The sequence below is a fragment of the Salvia hispanica genome, chromosome 6, assembly GCF_029641045.1.
Source record: "Salvia hispanica isolate PSC_SH4W2 chromosome 6, Shi_PSC_v1, whole genome shotgun sequence".
NCBI classification, from domain to species: Eukaryota; Viridiplantae; Streptophyta; class Magnoliopsida; order Lamiales; family Lamiaceae; genus Salvia; species Salvia hispanica.
The window spans coordinates 39,600,906-39,627,955 of NC_142697.1; the positions used below are offsets into that span (position 1 = coordinate 39,600,906).

Below are 27,050 nucleotides of genomic sequence, written 5' to 3' on the forward strand. Positions count from 1 at the left end.
CATCATAAAAAAACTAATAATGATGTTGATTCCACTATCCACTAATACTAATTTAAATTTCTTTCTCTCTTATTTTACCAATTTTGTCTTAATTCCCGTGCGATAGCATATGCCATATTTTATGGGACGGAGAGAGTAGTATGTTTAGTGTATTTTAATTTTAAAAGTAGTGTAGTTTTTTTTTCAATATAAAGTAAGTTATTTAATAAATAAATATATTAATAAGATTATTTTGTATAATTATTTAATTTATATAAATTATTAATAAAATAATACTGTGGGATTAACATGTAGCTAAATAAGTACGTAGGTATAATTGAAAAGGTATAAAAAGTAGGTAAATATGGAATATTTTTGGGTTTGAGTATGGAGTAGAATTACTACTTTTTGGTGTAACTCGTATTCAAAATGGATTTAAGTTTGGGATAAATGATTGGAGATGGCCAAAAATCTCAAAATGAAAAACTACTTATTCCCCAATTCTCAAATGTTGTGATTTTTAATAAATTTAGCCAAAACGACGATGTTTATTGTTACATAAAAAATACTCTCTTCGTGCCTGAACCTGAATAAGAGTCATATTTTGTCATTTTCGTCTGTCACTAAATAAGAGTCATATTTCGCTTTACTATAAATGGTAATTAGACCCCATATTCCATCAGTTTATCCCACTCATATTTTACTAGTATAAAACTTATGTGTATAAGTTAAACACATATTCCACTAATTTATTCAACTATATTTCTTAAAATGCATGCCATAAAACTCTTATTTAGGTACGGAGGTGGTGCTCCGTCAAACCTAAACTAGAAATCATCTATAGTTGACAGAAAATATAACTGGTCATATTTGATGTACGAAATAAATACTCCAGTTCATACATATTTGATTCATGTTTATGATAGTATTTGGAACTCAACTTATAGTTTATACTTTTAGCCTTTTTTCATAACTATATTAACAGTTATGCCCTTCCCCATGTGTTGAGGCATGCATAAGAAAACCACAAATTTAACAATTTTCATGAAATAAATCATCCATTATGGTACAATTTTCTGGTATCATATTACAGCAGCAGAGGAAGAATTATTACTACAATGACTAGGCCCTCTTATTACAAAATTCTGAGTTTCAACAACATAAGCCTACGATCAAATCGACAAATTCCATCTCTTGTAGGTTAAAACATCGATACAAGAATAGTTTTTTATGTCATTGCCACAAGAATGAGGAGGATGAAGACAAGACTGTCGATGAAACGGGCAGGTTGGAGGCGAAGGAGAGCGCGTCCATCAGTAGTCTGCCATGATATCTCTAAACAGTTGCTTCGGAGCTGTGATCACAACATGAAAAATGAGCTAAAACGGCATATTTTTCTCATATAAACTTGTGTAAGACTGTCAAATTTGCAGAAATCTGGATTTCAAGCCTTTATCCAGTGGCATATTTGTAATTATTGGTGTTCGGATTGGATGTTCGACCAATCAGACCACCCTACACGAGACTTTTACTCACAGATCTTGAAAAAATAATGACTGATAGTTTGAAGTTGTTCATTACCTGGGAGTCCTGTGAACCTCTCATATTGCTCGTAGGCCTGCCCGATGAACATCTCGACTCCCGTCACAATCTTGGAGCCCGCTTCCTGAGCTTCACGCAAGAGTCGCGTGATTTTGGGAGTGTAGATAGCGTCAAATACAAGCTCATAGTTTCTCAAAGCTTCCTGTTGATGCATTAGACTGTTATGACTTTATCCGAAGCAAATGGTGAGCGTGTGCAGAAGGAACGGATCAAAGAACGCACTGATTCTCTGTGGCTCGTTTCTTGTAGATACAAGACGCGGTGTTCAGGTTAGGGAAGAAAATAAACAAACCTTGGAGATGGGAGTCTCTTCGATGTTTGGTTGCATCCCAATTGAAGTTGTGTTTGCAAGTATCATCCCGGTTTCTGGTTGGAAGTTGCTTAGCTCGGCTAGAGTCAAAGCCTTCCCTCCAACAAGCTCAGCAAGATCTCTAGCTCGATCTTGCAAAAACAAGAAATGAGATGATAAATGATCAGAACTCATGAGACGATAGAGGTGTTAAGGGCAGAGGAGGAAGCCTAACCATAGCTCCGATTAGCAATCACCACCCTCGCCCCCTTTTCTTTGGCTCCATAGGCGAGCGCCTTTCCTGCTCCTCCAGCACCAATAACCACAAACAGTTTACCAGCCAGGGGTGACCCGGTATGAGTGGCACCATTTTGAGATCCTGCAAAAAAGAACAGGTGTCAGACTTCACACCTTTGATTCTTGCAACGGGCTCTGCTCAACGAAAGAGGAAACCTTGTAGGCCGATCTCAATAGAAGATATTGCACCAACGTAGTCTGTGTTACATCCAAATAGCTTCCCATCCAGTCTTCTGATGAGGCAATTGACCGCTCCTATAGACTGGAAATGTTCAAGAATTGGGTGTTAGACAAAACAGCAGAAACATACAAGCCTTCAAAAAATCGATTAACTACCTTTGCAACGGGATCGACTTCATCACAACGGGCAAGTGCTGCTTCTTTATGAGGAATGGTACAGCTGTAACAGTTGAAAATACTGTAAATAAGGAGACGATAGTTCAAACGAAACCAGCCACGAATAGGTTGAGGACTTCACCTAAAACCAGAAAAATCAGGAGAGGAATAGGTATCAAAAAACTTATTAACATCGTCCACCAACAAATGCACAAAAACTCCATTGGTCCCATCTTCTTTGAATGCTCTATTATACAGTTTGGGTGATTTGCTATGGCTGACAGGTTTCCCAATGATCCCAAACACCTTAGTGTCTGTGTCGATAGACCTAAAATTGTATAAGCTAATCAACTCATCAATCGTTGGTTGTCCGGGGGCAGACACCTTCCCTTCTTCCAGAGTGCCGAATGTAAGGTATCCACCGAATTTGGGACAGAGTATCCTTGACATGAGTCCTCTCTCTCCCATAACCATAGCAATAATTGGTACCTGACGATCGACAAACTAAATGATAAAGACTGAGAACCTGCTATACTCAAAGCATTTTCATCATAGCCATACCTCAAGTTCAGAAAACAGTAGTCGGGCAAGCATAATTTTTTTTGAGGAAAATGGAATATATAAACATTAAGGCAAGGAGGTGAAAGAAAGGAATGGTAAAGCATGTCTCTGAACTTGCAGACATGGAGAAACAAACATAATTTGTCAAAAGAAAAAAAAATGCAAAACATAGAAGATTGCATATTTCTTATGTCCTAAACAGACTTTAAAGCGAGATGGGAGAAAACAGAAACAGGTTATTTCTGGAATATAACTTCTTGTGAGCCTTGTGGACTTACTTGAGAATGAACGGTTATTTGAAACACTCGTGCTACATCAGTGATATCTAGTGCTGTCGTAGCAAATTTAACTATGTCTGCTCCAGCTGCTTGTATCCTGGCCACGAGGTTCCCCAGATCCTCAACTGAAGGAGTGTACTCATAATTGTGAGAGGAAACTATAATTTTGCACTTTTCAGGTTTATTCCCACGCGTGAAATTCATGAACTCGTGTGCAGCCTTTAAGAGATTGGTCAACACAAGATAATATTAGAACCGACAAAGAATACATAAGCAAATAAAAACAAAGTCTTGGTTGAATTGACTCAGATAAACTTCCGTGAAGTGACAAAAATATTACTCGTACTAGTTTTTAGTGTAGTTCGACGAACTATTGTGGCTTCCATGAGACTAATGAAATTCAGTATATAACTTCTCAAAAATTTGAAACTCACAGTGAAAAAGGTACCTTGAGCTCAATATCAATGTGATCAGCTCCCAACTCCATAGCAAGTTGAAGTGCTTCAAAACGTGATTCTTCATCGCCGTTATACTCTCCACCCTCCCATGTAGGTCTACAAGGAAAGCATAAATCACATGCTCAACTATACATACGTTTCGTAACCACAAGTAAAAACATGTTATACAGAATCGACGACTACAAAGAAACAGGCATGATATACATAAATTCCCAAAAATGAATCAAAATGAAACCAAAGATCCTTTCTGGCAAGTTCCATCAAAACCACTTGTTAATGTGAGCTCGGTTGCCTCAAATCATCCACAAGCAAGAAAGTTTTTCTCAAGCAACAACTCAAATTATCTACTTTCTCTAGGTGCTCTAGTTGCTCAATCAAGAAATTAATCCCACTTTATCCTATCAATTTAAGTAATCAAAAGCACTCAAACATGTCCTTCTCTCAACTTAAACATAGTAAATGCAATGAACGGTGAAACCTATCAATCAAATCAAGAAAAAACCTTTTCACAGACATCCCCAATTTGTCATTACATCAATAACACATACATTCACTAAAGGGCATCTGATCATGAACCTGTAGGTAAAGAGAGTGGGCAGAGGGCACTGTCTGATCAACACTTCGATATCGGGACGATGGTCAAGGCTCTTCAAGTGATCCAGCCTAACCTCCACAATATCAGCTCCCTTAAACTTAGCCTTGTGCATCAACTCCACCATTTGATCCACCGTGTCAGCCATTATAGGTGCACAAATCAAGGTTTGATTTTTTCCCATCCCCACACCCATCTCCATGGGTCTCACACCAGATTCCACAGCCTGAGAATTCCCACAAATTTTTATTGAAAAAAAACACAATCTTGAATACCTCAAATCTTAAAATTTATCACATCAATCAGTAAAAACCAAAACTTGGGTCTCTATATATCACCTCAATAAACCAAACAAGCTAAAACCCCGGTTCAGCAGAACTCAAATTCGCAAGATTCAAAATTTCAAACAAAACAAGAAAGTCTACCACCCGCGACCAAAAGGGACTAAAATGCATTCCAAAAAAAGACACAAATTTAAACAAATAATAGAGAGGAAGAAGTGCTGCTTACGATTTCCATGTGCTCTATTCAAGAGGGGCTGATGGCCCAGCTTCAGTAAAGTTGGTGAGAAAAGATTACGTTTTTGGGGGTGTTTGTAATATAATAAAGCAATGCAAGCAAGAATTTCAGGTAAATAGAGCCGGGTGGTTGGGTAAGTGGTGGGAATTGGGTTGTTGGGTAGAGAAATGGTGGCATCTTGGTTGGTGAATATGGGTTGACCCGCTTGCCCGTTTACAGATCCATCTACCCTAAAATGGTCCAAATCTCGGGTCGCAGTCTCCAGCCGCCAGGGCCCACCACTCACTAGATCGGAAAATAAACTTTGCTTTATCATGCTCATCATAAAATTTGGCTAACAAATAGTAAGTATTTCAGTTAAATCATCATTAAAACTAAAATTAAACATAATTCTTAGACAAATGCCATCGTCCATCAAAGACGGCGTAGATATTGTTAGCGCAGGGTTTTTCGTTTCTATTCCTTTTTCTTTACTAAATCCAAACAAGTAAGTAGTAGTACTAATTTGGATTTGTTATTGTACTTTTAATTGGGCATTATTTTGATTTTGGGATTGGAGTGCAAGGTCATATGTGTACTTACGTAGTTGGAATTATAAAATTGATTTCATAAATAGTTATTAAACTGCCAATATTAATTTGTATCAAACTAATTATTAAATTTTAATTTATTCAAAATAGAGCTTGTGCTGCCAATATTTTGACTTATTTTTGTTCTTAATTTAATCCCATGTGACCACCAATGTTGTTTTAGATTATTCCCTCATTTAATTGATTATCACAACCTCTTATTTTTATTAGAGTGGACTACAAAAATAGTTCCTGGACTATGCGTTTATCTCGCCAACGAACCGTGGACTTTAAAAATATTCTCAGACAACCCTGGACTAAGCGTTTATCTCGAAAATGGTCCATTTTCACTGTTTCGTGACGAAAATACCCTTTTAGGAGGTTTTGGGGGGTTTGGGCAATTTGGTCTTTTTACATTTTAAATCTAATATTATTTCAGTTATGTACTAAATCTGATATTATTTTAAAATTATCATTCTTCTTCCCTTTTGGCATCCTTCACTTTCTTTATTTATTTCAATATTAGGTTTAATTTTATAAAATTAAATTTTATAATTAAATTTTTAAATATCTATAAATTTTTTAAATTATTAAAATTACTATTAAATAACAAATTAATAGTTTTAATCAATATTTGATAGTGTCTAATATACTCCCTAGTTCCTTGAGGCAATTGTTTGAGTTTAAGAATACCGTGTTAAGTGGTTGGTGAAAAAAAGTAAGAGGGAGTAAAATAATACTATGAGAGATAGAGAGAAAGTAAAGTAAAATGAACTTTTTACCAAAAATATAAATAACTCAACTAACATAAAATTTTTCAAAATATAAAAATAACTCTATTAAAATGGAACGGAGGTAATAATTTTCATCAATATGTACTTAGACTGACAATATAATTTTGGGTGGATCGAAGCTGTCCTCTGGCTGACTACCTCTCCGCCCTGCCTCGAGTTCTTGCTTGTTATTAAGTGGACTGAAAGTAGTAGACATGGACGGACCACAACCAGTTGTAAACACAGTCGGAAATTGTCTATTGATAGTTAAGTCAGATACGATCTTTTTAGGGAAAGGTAGGCATGGATGGGGTCCACAACTCCATGACAAATGTTTTAAAATTGAAATTGGAAGAGACAGTTGTGCATAAAGAAAGAGGAGGTTACGATTTATTGTAATATCCACACTTTATCTCATACTACGACGATGATGATTCAAATATAATGCCACTTATTTATGTGAACATAATAATAACACACACGAAGATATAAAGATGCTGATTATTCTTTGGCACACCCTAATATTTAAGAAATTTTAGAATATTAACGTAACTACGTAACACTAGCTATTTGAATCTAAAGGGGCTAACAAAAATCATCAGTTTTCATAAGGCACAATGGGGATGGCAAAAATCTAACTTCCACCATCATCAAAATGCATGTATGCTTCGATGATCAAACACAAATTTATGCCGAATATTTGGATAAGTAGACAGGTACACCTGGTACGATTGCATTGCATAAAATCCTTACGACAAGCCTTTATTTAGATTCTAGGTAACAAACTATAGCGTCTACTCGCACGAAACCAAGGTCGAGGATATAATCTATAGAGAAGTAGTGGACACGACGGGTGTATTTAGCCTCCGGACAGGTGTGCTCAGCCTTGCAGGCCGATGATACCTGCATAGCACGGTTATTACTGTAAGTATGAAGCCGATGCAGCTATCTTACAATCGGTTATGTATCCTGAACACATCGTATGTAGCAATAGTAGAAGGAGGTGATATGGAAAATGTTCGTATAAAATGGTTCTTATATTTACTATGGTCGAAAATTAAGGCCTAATTATATTGATTTTTAAGAGTAATATTCTGCTATAAGAACTTCCCAATTTCAGATCAGAATTTTGTGTTCCTTACCACAAGCAACTCTTCCACCAGCATTTCCAGTGGCCTTGCTGAGTTCATGTCCACCTGCAGCAAAAAAACGAAGGAGACGGACCACAAGATGATGAAAGTGATTTCACATATTAGTTGCAACTTGCAACAGCGTATAGTTATCTAAATTAGTTTTACAAGAACCAAGAAACTCGGATAAAATTAGTTTGCGATTAACATAATAAAAGCAACATTCCTGCTGATGCCACCTCCATACATCTAAAGGCAAGTTTTCTATGATAGTTTTAAATGGCTAAGGAAACCGGAAGTCAATAGCTTATGACTTGGATACGAAAGCTCTAATCTAGTTTAGTTAGAAACAGAAAAGGAGACGACTGACCTCTTCCAAGATCATCAGGATCAGCATGGACAACTATAGCTCTCCCGACAATGGAATGTGGTCCCGAAAGGGGTATCTGCAAAAAAAAAATCAAAAAGCTTCTCATAGTCAAGCCATAGAGGCATTTCAAGAACGCTTGGGAAATGGGCAGAGAGGAAACCAACCTGCTTGTCAACGATGGTGAAACTAACGGTACCTGAGACATTCGGGATAGACGAACATTAGGGCATAAATTCTCACTTAGGAAGCAAACAGATAAAAATTCTTACTACTTTGGTCAGATACAGAGGAATTGGTGATGTTTCAAATTAATTCTCAAGACAAATCTAGTTACCGTCGTCTCCAGATGTGATGTTGCCAAGATCACCAGCGTGTCGAATCTCATCATCAGGAGCACCATGATCCTTGCCAGTTGGATTGAAATGAGGCCCTACACATTGAAAACCACAAATATGAATATCAAAGTTCCAATTCCCAAACAGAATTTCGCATACTCGTTAGTCAGTAAAAAGAAACAGAAGAATACGAGAGAAATTACCAGTCGACATGCAACCATTGGTCGTGTCACCTAGAGCATGCACGTGAAGGCCATGGAGCCCAGGCTTAAGGCCGGAGATATTTCCAGTCACGTTCGTGGGGCCTGTAGGACGAACGGAACAATAGCAAAAGCACGTGTGAGAAACTTCATTCGCAATTATCTACACATGATTATTTAATGTAAATTGAAAAATACCATCTCCTTCCTGTGTGAAGTAGATGGTGCCCTTGACACCCTCACTGCTGCTAAGCACTGCAACAGCCTTCGCCATGGTTTCGTGTGTTCCGCAAAATCAACGAGACAATCTTACTAACCTATACTTGAAGGTGATGAAACAAAATGGTAGTGTAGTTGCAGATCAAGAATCAATATGCAACAATAGTTTTTTCCCAGCAAATAAGACAGGAAGTGGATAAAAATCTGATTAAATCCCATTTATTCAGCAATTCAAAGCACTTTAAAAGGGGTGGAAATTTCATTCCATGCAACCATACTTTGAAATTGAAACCAACTCTAACTCCAACAAACTTTGATAACAAATATAATCAAGTAATCAATCCTATCCATATAAATGATCAACAGCCTGCTCCAGAACCAGCTTAAATTGTTTGATTTTAACCGAATTAAAGAGAGGGAAAAGAACATACCTCAGACTCAGAGCAACCCCTGCACCGTTTGCTGTATGAAAGTAGAAGATTCTAGTAGTGAAACTGCTAGTAATAGAAGATGGTTTTAAGGAGGAGTTGTTTTTGTTTTTCCCTTTTCTTCCTATTTTTTAAAAGATCAAACAACGTGTAGGTTGTTCAAGAATTGAAAACAACGTGTAAGCCATTCAAGAGTTGGATGTTTTTTATTTGTATGCAAGTAATTTATGACGGTTTTTGGTTGAATAACATGTATACAAACCAAAATATTGCACTAGAAATTCAATAATAAATCATTTGGACTGAGTTTTGGTTGAATAACATGAATACAAACCAAAATATTGCTCTAGAAATTCAATATAATCATAAATATTTCACTGGTAAGTTACATATCCCTACAGCAGCTTTCCCAACAATCTATAAATACTTAAATATCAAAGTAAATTATCTATAAAACTTAAAAATTAAACAACTAGTATTACAAATAACACAACAAATTTATATACAGAAAAAAAAATCTCACTAAGTCGCTTCTGAATCATGAAGAATCCAATTCCTCTAAAATCCCTTTGAAATCAATCATGAAGAATCCAATTCCTCTGAAATCCCCCCTTATGATCTCGGATGGGAATCATGAAGAAGAAATCCGAGCCCAGAGCTAATTAATTAGCTTTAATTTCTGCATCAAATCGTCGATTACAATCGCCACGGATCATTCTAAACGAAGCATACGCCGCAGAGATCTCGTCGCCCCATCATCGCACGCGCCTCTCATGCCGGGGAAGGTAGGCCGCGGCAAGCACCGTGGAGACGGCGACGAATCAAACCCTGCTCCGGCGTACACGTTCACCATCGGCGGCGGCGCCGCGCGCACCTTCCTCGGAACCACTAATTCCGAGTCGGATCGTGATCGGGGCGACCTAATTGCTGGGTCAACCGCGACCGAATCTACCGGATTCGAGTCTCCGATTCTGTTAGCGATCGAATTTAGGGATTCGCCTCTTCTCAATAAGGTTACCTTCCCAACGGCGGGGACGACAACCTCGCGCCTCCGCCGCGCATCGCCGCCTTGGTTCGGTTTCCGCGGCTTCTTCTCCTGCTTGGGGGAAGGCCTCCGCTGGTGATTCTGATTGGAGGCTAAACTAGTGGATGCGCCGCTCGCCGGGGAAATTTTCCGGCGGGGACACGACGTCGTGTGCACGCGGAATCGGTGAACCAGCGCATCTTGCGGCCGTAGAATCTCCGTCGCCATCTATAATTGGGAAGAATTTATATTCTTGAAATTGGGAAAAATCTTCGAGTAATGGAATTTGGGGAAAACGAAATTAGGGAAAATTGAGAGATCTGTAACTTGTTCCTCGATAACGAGGAGACCCCTCTCTTTTCCTTTATAAATTCCCGTTGTAGGAGCTGCTGCTTTGTGAGAGTTTTGGATAAGGATTGACCGCTATATGAAGGAAGCTTGAGAGAGAATTTAGATGTAACACTAGATTTTTCTATAATATTTTTTTAATACTTCCCTTTCTTTGTACTGAGGAAAAATGATTTTTAAGTTATTTTAAGAAATATTTCCTATATCTAGTTTTACGAATCCCATTTTCCCATAATATTTCATTATTTTAAGTAATATAATTACATTACCATAAATCCATTAACTATAATTATGGAGTGTATATTTATAACTGAATCTTGTACGATAATTAAATACAGTAAATTTTATTTAATATACTTAATATTTATGGAATATTAAATATTTGATGCAAGGTTAATTATTCTTAAAATATTTCGTGCAAATATTTTTGTATCTTTAAATTAAAATTCATATAATGAACTATACATATTATTGGAATTTTAAATATACTTTCAGTTATTTGCATGATTATAAGACGATATATAGAAGTGTTAGAAAATAGATTAGGTTTGTATTTTCAGATTTTAAGCCGGAATAATTAAATCCGAAAATAATAAAAAGTTACTGATTAAACTCAAAATCACTACCCATAAATATGCTTAGAATGGTATTTTAACCTAGTTTTTAAAATCTTTTTATAATAGCAAAGTAAATAATATTTTTTTATTGTTTTTTACTTAATATCATAAAAAGTATAGTACTAATGTGCAATATTATTACAAAAACAATGGCGGTGTAGGTGAGAAATCACCTTAATGAATCATGGTAGTAAGTGAGTGATCCCAAACCTGTTTAAGTCGGTGGTGGTCGTGGGGAACGCGTGAATTATCGTATAAAGAAGGCAGCAAGAAACAACTGTACAATAAATAAATTAATCAGTGAATATAAAAAGAATTAAAGGAATTGGACCAGTCGAGACTCGTGTTTGACCGAACTTATAGTGGATACGTGGTGGCAGCCACTAATTGATTCCAACGGCGTCGTAATCCACGTTAGGTTCAACTATCACCGTTTATTCGTCCGTCACTTTATATCGTAATACGTGGAAAATATTCAAAGTATTCTATCATTTCCTTATTAATAGGGACATTTATCTTCTGCAAGAAATTTAAAAGTATTGTTTTAAATGGATGATTAAAAAGTAGTAAGACAGATTCATAGAATAAAATAATTATTTTTTATTATAAAAATATTCAATTAACTTAGAACTTCTTAGATAGAAAAATAACTCTATTAACATAGATTGATACTTGAATAACAAAATGAAAAAGAAATAATATTTCAAGAAGAAAGAATATTAACTATGTTGCTCTACAAAATATAAAATTTTCAAAAGTTTAATACTCTGAAAATTGAGATATTCACTAATAAGTTTTTTAAAGATATCCAATATAGTTTGTGTTAAAATGATAATCCCTTTTAAAGTGATATCGTGACACCACTTAGGGTGTCCACTATAGGCGAGCCGCGGCTCCCTATAGTGAGAGGGGTGGGCAGTCTCGGGGGGGGGGGGGGGGGGTGGACGTGGGCGCGCCACGATCGTGGCCTGGCCGCGACGCTTGGGCGCGAGCCGCAGCTCCCCTTTTCCGATTTTTTTTTTTTTTTTAAATTACTTCTACAAATATACCCATTTCCCCCCAATTTTTTACACCATTCCAATCTCCACTCTTTTCATTTTATCACCAATTCTACTTTTGAAAAATGAGTTCCGACGATGAGTTCCAACAATTGGTGGATAGGGAGTTCGATGAACTCGTTCAAGAGGTGCAACGGGAAGCAGAAGAGGAGGAGGCGGCGGCGGCGTTCGTTCGCCCGTTCTATCATCGGCGGACCATCTGGCGTGACCATATCGAGGCACACCAGCGGTTGATAGAAGACTACTTTGGCGATAACCCCCGTTACCCAGCAGAGATTTTCCGTCGCCGCTTCAGAATGTCGCAACGGCTATTCATCCATATAGCGACTACATTGGCGCAGCAACAGTACAGGTGCTTCACATTGCGCAATGATGCTAGCGGCCGACCCGGGTTGTCGACATATCAGAAGTGTACCGCTGCAATTAGGCAGCTTGCCTATGCCGGACCCGCTGATATGTTCGACGAATACCTACAGTTGGGTGAAACAACTGCTCTGACGGCGCTGAGGCAGTTTTGTAATTGTATCCAGGCCATCTTCGGTCCGGAGTATCTACGGAAGCCAAATGCCGATGAGTGCCAGAGATTGATAGATATGCACGGGCGAGTACATAATTTTCCGGGGATGATGGGCAGCATCGATTGCATGCATTGGGAGTGGAGGAACTGCCCGGTTGCTTGGGAAGGGGCAGTTCACATCTAGATTCAAAGGAAGACACTCAACAATGATACTGGAAGTTGTTGCTGACTACCGAATGCGAATCTGGCATGCCTATTTTGGTGTCGCAGGGTCGAACAGCGACATCAACGTACTAGATTCGTCCCATCTCTTCAATGATGAGTGTTAGGGTGAGGGTCCGACGGTCAGATTCATGGCCAACGGGACGCAGTACAACAAGGCATACTACTTAGCCGATGGGATATACCCTCGTTGGCCCGTGTTTGTCAAGACGATCCGGCAGCCGGTTGGGCCGAAACAAACCTATTTTGCGGCCAAACAAGAGAGTGCTAGGAAGGACGTTGAGCGTGCTTTTGGTGTCCTCCAATCGCGATGGGCCATTCTTCGGTGCCCGGTTCGACAATGGCACGAAAATTATGTCGCCTCCATCATGCATGCATGTATCATATTACACAATATGATAATAGAGGACGAAGGATATTCTGCAGAGAACTGGGCACCGGAAGAGGGTGCAAGTACGAGTCACGGTGTTGCAACCGCCCCACTGCAGATGGGTGTACCGCGTAGTGATGCATACTTGATCCAACGGTTCGCCGATATGCGGAGGGAAACATCGCATACGACACTGCAGGCTGATATGATAGAAGAGGTTTTGAAATCGTAGGGGAGGAGGGCATGGAGCGTGATATGCGTTGGGAAAGTAGTTTATTAGAAGTCGAAAATTTTCGTTATATAATTTTACCCCTTTGTATAATACAACGAAGATTTTGTTTTAATTTTAGTTCGTATGCATTTTTTCAATTATTATTGTAGTAGAATTAAAATATAAACAAAATGGAAAAAATAAAATTTTTGGTGGCTTGGCCATGTCCACTATAGTGGGAAACATGGGCATTGGTGGCCCGGCCACGATTTTGTGGCCCGGCCAACTATAGTGGACACCCTTATACAGCAATATTATAAACACTACGCAACAATATTCAATACGCTAGACAGCAATCTATAGATTGTTGTATAGCGTGTTGGATATTGTTGGACAAGAAAAATTGTTGTATAAAGAGTAACAAATTGTTGGCCTGAGTTTTTCAATTTTATTTTTTTGCCACGTGACAGCTTATTATTTGTCCATGTGTACAAATGATTGGCTATAAATAGTAATATAGTGTTATTTTAATGGGTGGTGGCACCCTAATATGCCCCTATCCATGATCCACACATCTGTTAACAGTTCGTTCTCTAAACTATTTATCTCATTTTTTGTTTAAAAAATATTGCCCACGACTCATTATCATTTCTATTATTTATTCATGATTCTAACCTTTTTTATTTATACTTTTTGAAGTTATTTCAATTTTTATTATATATAATTATAGGTGTTCTGAATCCGTTTTTATGGGATTCGACTAATCCTACTCGACAGAATCTGATTAATTCTATTTAATCAGGTTTGCAGATTAAGACTAAAAGTCTTCCAGTGAACATTGTGTTTAAACTTGAGACCACAAGGTCACAACAATTTCGTACTGTACTGCACACCCATTAGTAATTTATACTAAGAGCATCCACAGTGGGGTGCCCTAAAGCCCGTCCGATGCATCGGGCGCGCCTTAGGACGCCACTGCAATTCTACGCCCTATGTCATTTTCTTCCTCCGCGCCCTATGCATAGTCTGAGGACGATGCACACATTTTCACTTTTTTTTTGTTTTTATATTTTCTTCTATATATATCACCAATTTTTTTACTTCATTTTATACTTTTCACTCCACTCTCTACCCCATCTCAATTTCTCTCTAAATTCAATAATGAATTCCGACGATTTTCAATATTTGCAAGCATAAAATATAAAAAATAAAAAATAAATACTGACAATAAGATTTGCCTTTAATTTGTGGTGTTTTTATAATTATTCTTGCTAATTTATATATTTGCAAACATAAAAAATAAAAAATAAATACAAAATACTCCCCTCTGTTTCTTCATAGTTGAATCATTTTTCCATTTCGGGAAGTTTCTTCATAGTTGAGTCATTTCTATATATTGTAACTTTTTTCTCGTTCTTACTCTCTCTCTCTTACTTTATTCTCTTTACTTTATATTTTATTCTCTCTACCTTTTACTCTTTCTTACTTTTTAATCTATTTATTTAACACACCTAACATTTATTTCTAAAACTCTGTGCCGAAAAGTTCCGCCTCATCTATGAAGAAACGAGAGAATATGAGTTAAAATTATAAGGCGAGCTATAGGACGTTCCACTGCAGATGAATGGATTGAAGGATAAAATACTGATGTGGCGGAGGAATAATCACCCCTATCATGGATTTACTTATTTCTATTGATTGGACTGTAGTAGAAAATTGTACTCAACACATTTATTTGAAACTAATATGTGTTATGTGAATATCCAATCATATGTTTTGGGCTCACCAACAACACTCGTATTTATTTGGCCCACATCATATTTTGCTCGGACATATACCAAATCGTGCACAAATTATGAGTTTAATACTATGTTCTAAGAGTATGTTTTAAGAGGAGTGATCAATTACTAACTTATTATTTAATTGCTAACTAAAGCTAATTTAAGGTTATAGGATTTTAGAAAATGTGTGGTCTACAATTTGCCACGTGTAATTTTTTTTTATTAATTAAATCGAAAAAGATAAAAAAACTCTAAATTAGGGTTTTTGATGAAAATGCTAATATAGTGCTTCAAAAATATCAACACAATGCTTTGAGAATGTCAACACAATGCTTTAAGAATGTTAACCTATTGCTTATATTGACATTCTACATGTATTATATTGACATATTTTATATAGTATGTTAACATTTCTGCTGTACGAAAAAATTAAAAAACATTAAATTTTTTTTCAAATTTTGACGTCGGAACATATGCATGTAGGATATTGTTGGAATCCTTATGCAATTATTTTTAATTTGATATATGTTATATGAATTTAAAGTTTTGGGATTTCTTTTAAAAGTTAGTTATAACTAATTTTGTAGTTAATTGACATTAATACCCCTATTGATATTTTTTGTCCATAATATTAATACTCAAGGGTTGAATGATCTTTATCTTTAATTTAAAAATCTAATATCTATCATTTAGTTATAGTTAGTAATTTAGGGGTAAGTTGACAATATAACACAACCCATGTTCTAATCAGTTTTTATATATAATTAAAATTAAACAAATACTTTGATATCTCGAAATGTAACACTGTTCAGTGATCATTATTTAATTATCATTAATTTTTCGTTATTTCGATTTTTCAATTTTTGGGTGTTACACATTTTTCACAATGGGCTATCCAAAATACCTAAAATACAACCATATAATAAAAATATTTCTATTAAAAAATTGTCTAGTAAACTACATGTAGTTCCATCCCCATTTCTATGTTTGGTTGGTCAAATATTTATCTTTGATATTTTAACTAAATTTTAACAAATTTAATTAAGTGATTTCACTTTTTAAGTAATTTGTTTTAATTTATATAGTATATAAAGCAGTCTTTACAAATGGTTCCTAAATTATTGAGATTGCACACACGCGATCATTGTTCACCTTTTTTACCTTTTACAATTAAAATGCCTCAAACCCTTAAAAATATATAGAGTTGAAGTAGTTTCAAGTTTGAATATTTTTCAATTTGTGATATACTCCGTATGTTAGTATTACCAACTCATATGCACGATATTAAGTTTTTTTGCACTTTTTTTTTTGTCAAACTACATTAAACAATATAATCATATTTATTTTTACTTTAATCTTAATCTTCTCTATCATAATTGCAAATTTACATACACCTGATTTATTTATTATCTGGTAAAGTATACTCATATAACATACCCAAATCATTATCGTATGTAAATGGTAATGTATTATCCTAAAATGAATCAAAGGGCTAGTCGCGTGTTAATTCATTATGATTCACGACACTCTTCAAATGATTTACGAAGAACACAACGGATCCAAGTTTTATTATCATTTGTTTAATTTTTTGGAGACAAATCAACCCCACATTAATTATTCTCACCCTGGCTCTCAAAGAAAATCATCAATCGTCATCATCCAATGCAATGACACAAATTGGCATGCACGTAGATTTAATCATTTAATTTCCTAGCAATGTAATTGTAAAACCACGAAAATGAATTAAATTAAAGAAATAAACAAGATTAAAAAAAAAAAAAACTTGCACCTGATTAAATTCTAAAACATTCCCACTAATTACTCTCCACCATTTTATGCATGCACAACTTTTACTCCTTTTCACAAATTGGCATTTCCACCTCCGCCGCCGGATCTACTCCCGACGAGCGCCGAACATCTGAAAAACCACGTTCCCGGCATCCGGGAACTCATCCGCCGCGCAGCTCGTCAATCCCAACCCGACCGGGCTGACCGCCGCCGCTAGCCCCCTCCGTACCCCCTCACCGGCGGCGCCGGTCAACGCCGCCGACAGCTCCGACGGCCGGAAAATCTCCGCCACCTTCCCCACCGCCTCGAGAATCTCCCCGTCGCCGGCGGCGGCGGCGCAGACGCACTCGAAGCTGGCGTAGCTGAAGCCGTCCTCTGGCGTCACGTGGACCGTCAAGTAACGGTCCCCGTGGACCCCGTTCATGGAGTAGCCGCAGGGATCGAACGCGTAGTCGCAGACGATCGCGCTGGCGTTGACGTCGTCGATCCCCGTGGCCTCCGTCATCTCCCGGCCGGCCGAGTCCCCGGTTTTCACCAAACCGGACGGGCGGAAGAATTTCCCCGCGTGGACCGGGTCCAACCCGGTCATGCAAATCTCGACCGTGTAGAAATCATCCTCTGCGCGCGGGCGCCCCGCGTCGCACGCAGTGAAAACATGCCACTTGTGAGAGGACGCGGCGTTCATGATGGAAGCCTTGTTGATGGAGAGATTTGGAGGCAGATTTTGTTCCAAATAAGAAACCTCTTCATTGAAGCTGGTGTGGGGGTGGGGCTGGGCTTCGGGGAAGATGAAGCTGCCGCGGGTGTACCTGCAGCTGCAGAGGGCGAGGCCGATCGTGGCAGCATAGTGGACGAACGGACGGACGGATTTGAGGAGCTGGGTGGTCCCACATGTCTTGATGATGATCTTGGTGGGGTAGACGAAGAGGCTCGACTCCGACAGCACGTACGAGTCCAAGTATTGGTTGCCTAGGGCAGACACTACGGTGCACTGCACCGCATGTAGCACTTTCTCCAGAGTGAAAAAGTCCAGTTGTCTGAGGCCCTTTCCACCAACTCCGGAGAAGCGGAGCTCGATTCTCTTCTCGAACCCTTCGAACCCGGAAGCTGCCATTGAGGAGGAATGCAAAACAAGGGGAATTTTTGGGGATTCTAAGTGTTTCTTGTTTAGTTTGTGTGAGGAAGTTGAAGTGTTGTGGAATATGTAGTGTGTGTCTTTATAGTTGGGGGTGGTGTGGTGAAATAAGAAGCAACAAGTATTGGAGGCAAAATGAGTGCAAGATGATGGTGATTTTTGTGTCTTGTGAGATCTTTTTGAAGACAATAACATGAATGCATGTACCTTCATGCCTCTGTATTTTATTTATTATTCTATGCCAAAATGACTCTAAAATCTTCTTATTGTAAGTCATGTAGGTTTTGCATCTCAAATGGGGTTTTTGAAGTATTAATTACATATGTTTGAGGGAGTGGTCAAAGATTCAAATTCTGTTTGAACATAATTAAATGCAATCACAATGATTAGAATGTGAGATTAAGAACTGAAATGTACTCCATATTCAGTATTAAAGGACTCATTTTCTTGTTTCGGATGACCAGTACTATTTGTCTTCTTTCGGAGTATAATTATACTGAAATGTACTCCTTAACCAGTATTAAAAACTTCATGTTCCTATTGTAGAATGTCCACCATTATTTATCTTATTTCGGATTATAATTTACTAAATAGGTCCAATATTTAACTAACTGATTCCACTTCAAATTTAAATGAGACTCATTGTTTGATTGATCTAGCATGGCAATACTAGCAACTTTATAGATTCGGATTCTCATCTCAGTGAGTTTTTGACATGTTGCTGACTATTATTGTTCAAATTTTTTATGTATAAAAAAAATAAACTTGAAACTCACCTTTTACTAACCTTTTCTATTTATTTCTTTTTTTTATAAAAAAAACTTACCTTTTCTATTTGGACTTCTTTATGCTCCTTAAAATTACGTGCTTATCTCGAATGAGGCCATTAACAGGGATGAATGAAACATAGTACTACATTACAAATTATATGCTTATCTCAAATGAGGCCATATAACAGGGGATGAATGAAACATATAATTAAAAATTATCAGTAATTTATCTTTTTCATTTATTATTTTTTTTGGAAAAATCTCGTTGTAATTTGGTCTTTTTGAGTAATGGAAATTTATGATTTTAGTTATAAATATGTGGTTATTTCAAATATGAGCTTCTAGTTAGATCAGAATATCGAATGCAAATTAATAATGCACCATGATATTAAGTACCACTTGTATACTTTAAGTGAGATTACTAATATATTACTACTAGAGATTATAATAACCAATTTTAATTGGCATGCATGTGGTTGCCTAATTGATAGAAGAAGTAGAAAACATAATTATGTACTTATATGCTTCAATGCATGACAACTATCATTAGAATTCCTAAGGAGAAGCATCCTGATTTAGCTTACATATGTGTAGGGGTCCATTTTCATACATGATTTGAAAGAACAAATATTATATTATACAGTATGTGAATACACGCGCACGATATATACATTATAATTGTGTTTAAGCTTTTATTTTAACGACCAAAAACTAATTTCTCTTGAATGTATTACAAGTAATTTAAAATATAAAATTCTCAATAAAACTATAATTTTTTTTTTTTTTGTAAATACAGTAGAAAATACAATAGAGAAATTGCATTGGGATGTATATATCTATAATCTATGGGGTTCCACATTAATTATATAGAAATGAGTAAAACTTAATTAGTGAGTGAAAACAACTGGTTGAAAGGGACACCATTACAGAAATTAGCAAGTGTGCATAAAGAATGCTAGTCGTGCCCTAAAATCATCGATTGTTCCCAATTTGTTATCAAGAATTTCCTTTTCAAAATCTACATTTTGAATCAGGCGTGACATCTTAAATAATTAGAATATCCATGCTTATTTTCCCTAAATCAGAGAAAAACTAAATTTAATCCCTTATACCAAACTCTTGCGATATACTACAATATAAGTATATACTTACTGCAGCCCTTTTCTTTTTCTCCTAAATTAGGCATTGCAGATTCATGGTTTTTTTTAAAAATATTGAACCTTCTGTATAATTTTGCCATAAATTATTTTTTTCTTGAAAAAATATTTAACAAATGTGAATCATACATATGTACCCAATGTACAAAGCGGAGTAGTACATCTCTAGTGAGTATATACATGATGGTAAAGCTATTAAAAATGACAGAAAGTGAAAGTGTGTTTATTTACATCAAGAATGGATAAAATGATCAAACCAAATTCTCATCTTTAAAATCAAGTTTTTTCAGTTTCTATACAAAAGGGGCAAAAATTTTATTACTCATGATAATGTATGTTGGCACACTCACATTATTGCCACATACTCCCCTCATTTCCTGCACGCCTACCACCAACTTCCTACACATATTTCTGTGTGTAATTAGGGATAAAACTTGGCCAATTATTTTTTAAATTTTGAAATTAATGTATACTCCTAGCTATTATGGAATGGATTAATGGTACTCATTTGCTTAGTGGAGTACATTGTAGTGCCAAGTGTGTGTATATAGAAGTAACAAATCTGATCATGCACATCAATTCAAAATTTCTACTATATCTTATCAGTATATATATAGTCATGATCAAATTGAATTTCATTAATGAAATAGGAGTACAAGTTAAAAATTGAATTTACTAAGGAGAACAAATTAAATTTGATCAAAGCTATGTATATGGATATGATATAAGCATGTACCTTATATCAGGGGCAACCAAGGCCCATGTGTTTAATTTAAAACACATTAGAGGGACAAACTTGAGAGGGTTAAAACTTAAAAGTGACTTTTAGCCGCCATACATGCTTGCACGCCTAAATTACTAATGAAATACACATTTAATTTGCACATATGAAAATATTTAGTTGCTCATTTATTTCCCCCCTTAATTGGAGATATCTTTTAAGCCTACAAAACTAATATATGTACATAAACTACTATATACATATATTTTGGTAATTATTACTACTAGAATTTTCATCTGTTTATAAATTATTTAGTCCACAGACAATTTTTCTAATCCTTGTCACCATCCACACAAGTCATCATGAATTGCTGTCGTGGAAAAAGAAGCCAACTAAATCCTCTTAATGCTTCTCTAATACCATAAATTTGTACCAATCTATTTGAGAGACTTTATAATTGGAAACAGTGACACAGAAAATAATATTAGCAGCATTGAATTAATCAAAAAGAAAATAATATTTTTAAATAATTTTTTATACTCCCTTCGTCCCAAGATATTAACTCATATACCACTTTGGGATGTCCCATATTTGACATATTTCTATATATAGTAAAAATTTATTTTACTACCAACTTCACTTACACCACTAAACAACACCTCCTAAATTCCCGTACGTGGCTAAAAAAAGTGTGTTTAATATATTGGGACGGAGGGAGTACAAATAATAAAAAAAAATAATAGGGACTCAAGCCCTCATGGCTTTACAATGTGAATTGTATTTTTCATTATGATATAAGTGTGTTCCGTATATTGTAGGTCAAGAAAAAATGGTAAAAAAATGGAGTTCAAATTATAAAAAAAACTTATGACATTTTTACAAAAACTGCCATGTGTTATGAGAGACCTGCACGGCCTATGTGCATTTGCAAGAGATAAAACTCGTCTTTGACGAGTCACGCAATACCCGGGCGCCTAGGCCTTCCTAGCGCACGGCCCGTGCAGGCATGCTTACCACTTGTCTGTGCAAGACTTTTGAGGATATTCTTGCCCTTTTAAAACCATCTCTTTCTATTATAGATATTCTTTGATATTCAAATCCTATATAAGTTCTCAATTTTTTTCACACATACCTTGGCTCATAATTATATTTACTTTAATCTCGGAGCGCCTATCATACTTTAAGAGATGATGGAAGACCGTCCATATCATTCATCCACTCGAATATTTTGTTTGTCATTGATATTTTTCTAGGTCATGTACTATGACTAATTTTCGTGATTGCTCTTAACTCGTAGTGTTAGAAATTTACATTTTAAAAAAATTTAATAAATTGCTGATTTGTTTTATGCAAATTGATTCATGGTTGATTTGTTTGCTTATTTTTTCCATGACTTAATAATTCAATATTTGTCTTTCTTTAACTCACATTTAAGAGCAAAAATGGAAATTTTAAGATTAAAATTGTTCAGAGTACTTTAATAACAGAAGCTACAAGACAGAGTTTGGGCCTTTTTTGTTCTATCATGATGTGGGCTCAAATTTTGAGTTAGATGTTTGCCGAAGCATTTTCTTTTGGACCAAAGGCCCACTAGCTAAATACGCGAAAATTTCATTTACAAATGTTTGTACATTAATTTTTCGTATTCTATAATATAGAGTGGTTCAGTTTGAAAGCTTAGTAGTAATTAAATATTCATTATATTTGGTAAGTAAAATAATCCATGTCTCATTCATTTTGCTCACGTACGAGCCAGGAGAGGAAAATTACTGCTCCTTCCATCCCAGTTTAAGAGTTCTATTTTATTATTTTCATCCGTCTCAATTTAAAAGTTCATTTAAAATTGACCATATTTGAACATAAAATTTAACCTTATTATTGAAAAATTTATTCAAATATCATTACTTTAATAAAAATAGAACAAAATAAAATCCTAAACATAAAAACAATTAAAAAGATATCAATTTTCACTACATCACTTTAATTATTACACACTCCAACAATCAACAACTCACTTCAATTATTATAAACTCCAACAACTTCTTAAAAGTTTGTGCCCTAACTAAATTGTACTCTTAAACTAGGATGGACGGAATAGTACTTTAAAAAAAAACTGAATGAGTGTAGTGAAGTTCCATAGAGCTCCGTACCACAGAATAGAAACTCTGACGCCCATTTCCAACTATCGTGATCCACCTCAGCTCAGCCCACAAAATCCACTGCTCAAATTTCAATTTGATGCATTTCCTAAAGATAAAAACAAAATTATCTTTCGGATTTTGGATTATTATTTGCTAAACCCGCGTTGATCAATTTTGCGGTTGGAATGATAGGTTTTTGCCCATTGTATTGCTGTTTTGGGGTCTGATTCTTCGCATTTTGGGGATTTCAGCAATGCGAGCTGCTTCCGTTGAATTTACCCAACTTCTACTGGGATTTTAGGTGCTTGAAAACCCTAGATTTTGGGGAATTTTGTCTCAGCTTCAGCGGATGCGAAAGGTAAAACCCTAGCTCCTTTTGTTTCTCCCCTTAGATTTCTCCGTTTTCGAGGTTGTGGCGTTTCATCTTGCTTTATCTCGCTTTATTTTGATCTTAACTTATTATAATTATTATTGGTTTTTACCTTTTCTGCCGCTGTACTTTACTTGTGCTGGCTGAATGAGAATTAATCCGTTTGCGCTGAACCAGGACTAACTTGTTATGATTGGATTTTTGATTTTTGGGGTTGAGACATATCTGTTTGAAGTTTAGCTTCTTGAAATTGCATGCCATTTAAGTAACATTATGGGAAAATTATGTGGCTTTTTGCTCTACATCAGCCTGTCTATACTATCTATATTTTCCCAGTATTAAGATGTTCATTCTGTTTGACATTGTATATGTGCTCTTGGATATGTATGTTTTCTGTTAATTCATTCCATACCACGACATTGCTTTGGGCCATAAAAAGCTGATTTTTTTATGTCCAGGTATGAGTGAACTTGGATGAAATGAAGGCAGATGTAATCATTTGTGGTAGAAATTGCTTGTTACTGTGTGATAACCTTTATAATTTGATGTGACTTGCTTTGCGAAATACTAGTTGCTTCTCTGAAGTCTCAGTAAATTAACCTAAAGATGAAAGTTTGAAGTCATGGGAAATGCTCAATTTCACAAAAGCAATGGAGCCCTGGCATGTTTTCATCACCTTCCCCATGTGTAAAAAGTTAGTTAAGGCTTCTGGAGTTGCAATGTGGTTTCCTTTTATTAACAATGACACATTGTGATTAGTAGGCAACTTTCAACTAATTTCCCTTTGAAAGGATTTCTGAAAAGTTGCTGCTTTAAATTTGTAAATGGTGTTATGTTGTCTAGTACTACCTCCGTCCTTTAAAAATAGCAACTATTTCCATTTTGGCCCGTTCCTTAAAATGAGACACTTTCTATTTTAAGAAACTTTTTCTCTCTCTAATGAGGCGGTAACCATTCTCCACCAACAATACTCCAATCACTTTTCTTTCTATCTCTCTCTTACTTTACCAATTGTGCATTAAAACCCGTGCCATTTCAAAAGTTTCTATTTTTAAAGGACGAAGGTAGTATCGGTTAAGGAAATATCCTGATAAAGCTACTTGGTAGGGGGTTCAGTTAGTAGGAATTTAGTATAGACTCATGTGCATATTTTAATGCAATATCATGATGGAGCTTGCTGAAAGCATGACAAGAAAAAGCAGTTAGGGTCTAAAGAGTTGATGTAGCTCACTGTGTTTATTGGTTATTCACTATCATTTATGGCATTTTGTATTCTGTTAACTTTTAATTATCGTTGATGACTGCAGATACTGATATGAATAGGGACGAGTTGGGAAATATTATGACTGTCAGGACGAAACCAGCAGCTCTAGTTGTTGCAAAAAGCAATGGCCACCGAGAAGATGTTGGGCAGTCTAAGATGGAACCGCATGTGGGGTTAGAGTTTGATACGGCTGAAGAAGCACAGGAGTTCTACAGTTCCTACGCTACCGAAGTCGGGTTCAAGATTAGGATTGGACAGTTATATAGATCCAGAGTTGACGGTGCTGTTATTTCTCGGAGATTTGTGTGTTCGAAGGAGGGGTTTCAGACCAACTCAAGGACTGGTTGTCCAGCTTTCATAAGAGTGCAAAAGGTAGATTCTGGGAAGTGGGTTTTAGCTAATATTAAGAAGGAGCATAATCACGATTTTGAAGCGTCTGGAGAACTCTGTCCACCTCGGATACAGAGGAAAACTATTCCAACTCCAAGGTCATCATCGGCTGGTGGGGCTAGTCGGACTGGAATCAGATCACATGAGGATGATAGTCCAACTGGCGTAGTTGATATGAAACGTCTCAAAAAGGAAGAGATGGATGGAATGGTTGGACCTGTAGCCGAACCACAAAAAGGGCTAGAATTTAACACTGCCAATGAAGCTTATAAATTCTACTACACTTATGCAGCTAGTGCAGGTTTCAGGATCAGAATAGGTCAGTTATTCCGTTCCAAGCATGATGGGTCGATCACATCTCGAAGATTTGTGTGCTCCAAAGAAGGGCATCAGCATCCTTCGAGAGTCGGCTGTGGAGCATATATGAGAATACAGAGGCAAGAATCAGGAAGGTGGGTTGTTGATCGTCTACAGAAGGAGCATAATCATGAATTTGAAACTCCTACAGATCTTAGTAGAACTGTCACCGTTGCATCAAAGGGGGATTACAGAGAGGAAGGAAGCAATATGCTGGAGAATTTGGATTTGGTAGAGACAAACGGAGGCCTGAGCCTTGTTAAACGTGTTTCAGAGAGTAACATCAGTAGTGATTGGTATACTTTGCTTCTTGAGTACTTTCAATCCCGGCAAGCGGAAGACACAGGATTCTTTTACGCAGTGGAAACACGTGAAGGCAAGGCAATGAATGTTTTTTGGGCCGATTCACGATCTAGATTTGCATGCACTCAATTTGGAGACGCCATTGTCTTTGATACGACACACAGAAGAGGTAGTTATTCAGTGCCATTGGCTTCATTTGTTGGCGTTAATCATCACCGTCAACCAGTACTACTTGGTTGCGCATTAGTAGCGGATGAATCTGAGGAGTCGTTTACTTGGATTTTTCAGGCTTGGCTTAGGGCAATGTCGGGGCACCGCCCCATTTCTATGATAGCCGATCAAGACCACACTATTCAGCATTCAATTGCTCAGGTTTTCCCGGGGACGCATCACCGATTTTCTGCCTGGCAAATCCTGGCTAAAGAACAGGAGAATTTAGGGCCATTACTCTCCATGTATGCTGATTTCAGATATGATTATGAAACTTGCGTCTTCCAGAGTCAGACGGCTAATGAGTTTGATTCTGCTTGGGATATGCTCATGGACAAATACAACCTCAGAGATCATTCTTGGTTCAGGGATATGTACAGAATGCGTAAAAGCTGGGTCCCTTTCTACCTCAAAGGAACATTCTTTGCCGGAATCCCCGTGGATGGGAGCTTAAAGTCATATTTTGGCACTATCTTGACGGCTCAGACGCCTCCCAGTGAATTCATTGTACGATATGAGAAAGCTCTGGAGCAGCGTCGCGAAGAGGAAAGGAAGGAGGATTTCAACACCTTCAATCTCCAAGCAGTTCTGCACACGAAGGACCCAATAGAAGAGCAATGCAGAAGGCTTTACACAATCACAATGTTTAAGGTCTTCCAGAAGGAGCTCTTGGAGTGCTATAGTTACGTTGGGATGAAGATAAACGTTGAAGGCGCCATCAGCAGATACATGGTGCAGAAGTGCGGGAATAGCGAGGAGAGGAAAACTGTTGCCTTCAATGCATCAAATCTCAACATAAACTGCAGCTGCAAGATGTTTGAATTTGAAGGTGTTCTCTGCAGGCATGCTCTCAAAGTGCTCCAAATCATGAACATAAGGGAGCTCCCGTCGCGGTATGTCCTGCACCGGTGGAGCAAGAACGCCAAATACGGCATCCTCAGGGATGCGGACTCAGCAGGTGGTCCGCAGGATTTCAAGGCGCTGATGCTGTGGAGTCTGAGAGAAGAATCGCGGAACTACATTGAGGCAGGGGCGGTGTCTCTCGAGAGATACAAACTGGCGTTTGAGATCATGCAGGAAGGTAGGAGGAATCTCTGCTGGCAAAACTAGGGCCATGTATCTGTTAGAAATGTTCACATGTATTTATCTCGGTTCGAGCTCGGAGCTGGGCTCACTTCCAAATCGCTTGTAACTCGGGGCTAGTTTTTCACTTGTTTCAGCCATGTAAATTAGATAGCATCACCCTTTTTTCTTTGCAATCTGTATGCAGCTTGGCAAGAATCGTAGTTCTAATGGAAAATTCAGCTGAAATTGTTGTTAAATTAGTTAATGAAAATGGGGTGTTTTTCGTAATGTGATGC

The 27,050-nt window shown here is 36.9% G+C and overlaps 4 protein-coding genes and 1 pseudogene across 8 annotated transcripts; 2 read left to right on the forward strand and 3 right to left on the reverse strand.

Moving 5' to 3' along the window:
• Positions 1-995: 995 nt before the first annotated feature.
• MEE32 (dehydroquinate dehydratase, putative / shikimate dehydrogenase) lies at positions 996-5,062 on the reverse strand. Of its 3 annotated transcripts, none has more exons than XM_048101376.2 (11): positions 4,903-5,062; positions 4,377-4,618; positions 3,791-3,896; positions 3,343-3,561; positions 2,646-2,992; positions 2,504-2,567; positions 2,324-2,429; positions 2,106-2,249; positions 1,874-2,022; positions 1,561-1,723; positions 996-1,333 (listed from the first exon to the last, which is right to left on the reverse strand). In XM_048101376.2, exons 1-11 carry the CDS (start codon positions 4,909-4,911, stop codon positions 1,293-1,295), a joined length of 1,590 nt encoding a protein of 529 aa, XP_047957333.2. In that variant the 5' UTR covers positions 4,912-5,062; the 3' UTR covers positions 996-1,292. The 3 variants fall into 3 exon arrangements, with proteins under 3 accessions (XP_047957333.2, XP_047957332.2, XP_047957334.2); XM_048101375.2 differs by having other exon boundaries at positions 2,646-3,007; XM_048101377.2 differs by lacking the exon at positions 4,903-5,062 and adding an exon at positions 4,731-4,877 and having other exon boundaries at positions 2,646-3,007.
• A 1,858-nt stretch (positions 5,063-6,920) lies between these two features.
• On the reverse strand, positions 6,921-10,400 carry LOC125205015 (superoxide dismutase [Cu-Zn]-like). Of its 3 annotated transcripts, XM_048103804.2 has the most exons (8): positions 8,939-10,398; positions 8,487-8,605; positions 8,292-8,393; positions 8,088-8,183; positions 7,918-7,949; positions 7,754-7,829; positions 7,396-7,449; positions 6,921-7,156 (listed from the first exon to the last, which is right to left on the reverse strand). In XM_048103804.2, the coding sequence occupies exons 2-8, from the start codon at positions 8,560-8,562 to the stop codon at positions 7,134-7,136; spliced, it is 459 nt and encodes a 152-aa protein (XP_047959761.1). In that variant the 5' UTR covers positions 8,563-8,605; positions 8,939-10,398; the 3' UTR covers positions 6,921-7,133. The 3 variants fall into 3 exon arrangements, with proteins under 3 accessions (XP_047959761.1, XP_047959762.2, XP_088916871.1); XM_048103805.2 differs by lacking the exon at positions 6,921-7,156 and having other exon boundaries at positions 7,165-7,449; positions 8,487-8,610; positions 8,939-10,400; XM_089060745.1 differs by lacking the exon at positions 6,921-7,156 and having other exon boundaries at positions 7,166-7,449; positions 8,939-10,399.
• A 2,452-nt stretch (positions 10,401-12,852) lies between these two features.
• Positions 12,853-13,323, forward strand: LOC125206834 (uncharacterized). The gene has a single exon (XM_048106056.1). It carries the CDS (start codon positions 12,853-12,855, stop codon positions 13,321-13,323), a length of 471 nt encoding a protein of 156 aa, XP_047962013.1.
• Positions 13,324-16,715: 3,392 nt separating this feature from the next.
• On the reverse strand, positions 16,716-18,067 carry LOC125208039 (S-adenosylmethionine decarboxylase proenzyme 4 pseudogene; annotated as a pseudogene).
• A 4,710-nt stretch (positions 18,068-22,777) lies between these two features.
• Positions 22,778-27,042, forward strand: LOC125205025 (protein FAR1-RELATED SEQUENCE 7-like). Its single transcript, XM_048103824.2, has 2 exons — positions 22,778-23,153; positions 24,473-27,042. The coding sequence occupies exon 2, from the start codon at positions 24,481-24,483 to the stop codon at positions 26,797-26,799; it is 2,319 nt and encodes a 772-aa protein (XP_047959781.1). The 5' UTR covers positions 22,778-23,153; positions 24,473-24,480; the 3' UTR covers positions 26,800-27,042.
• The last annotated feature ends 8 nt before the right edge of the window (positions 27,043-27,050 follow it).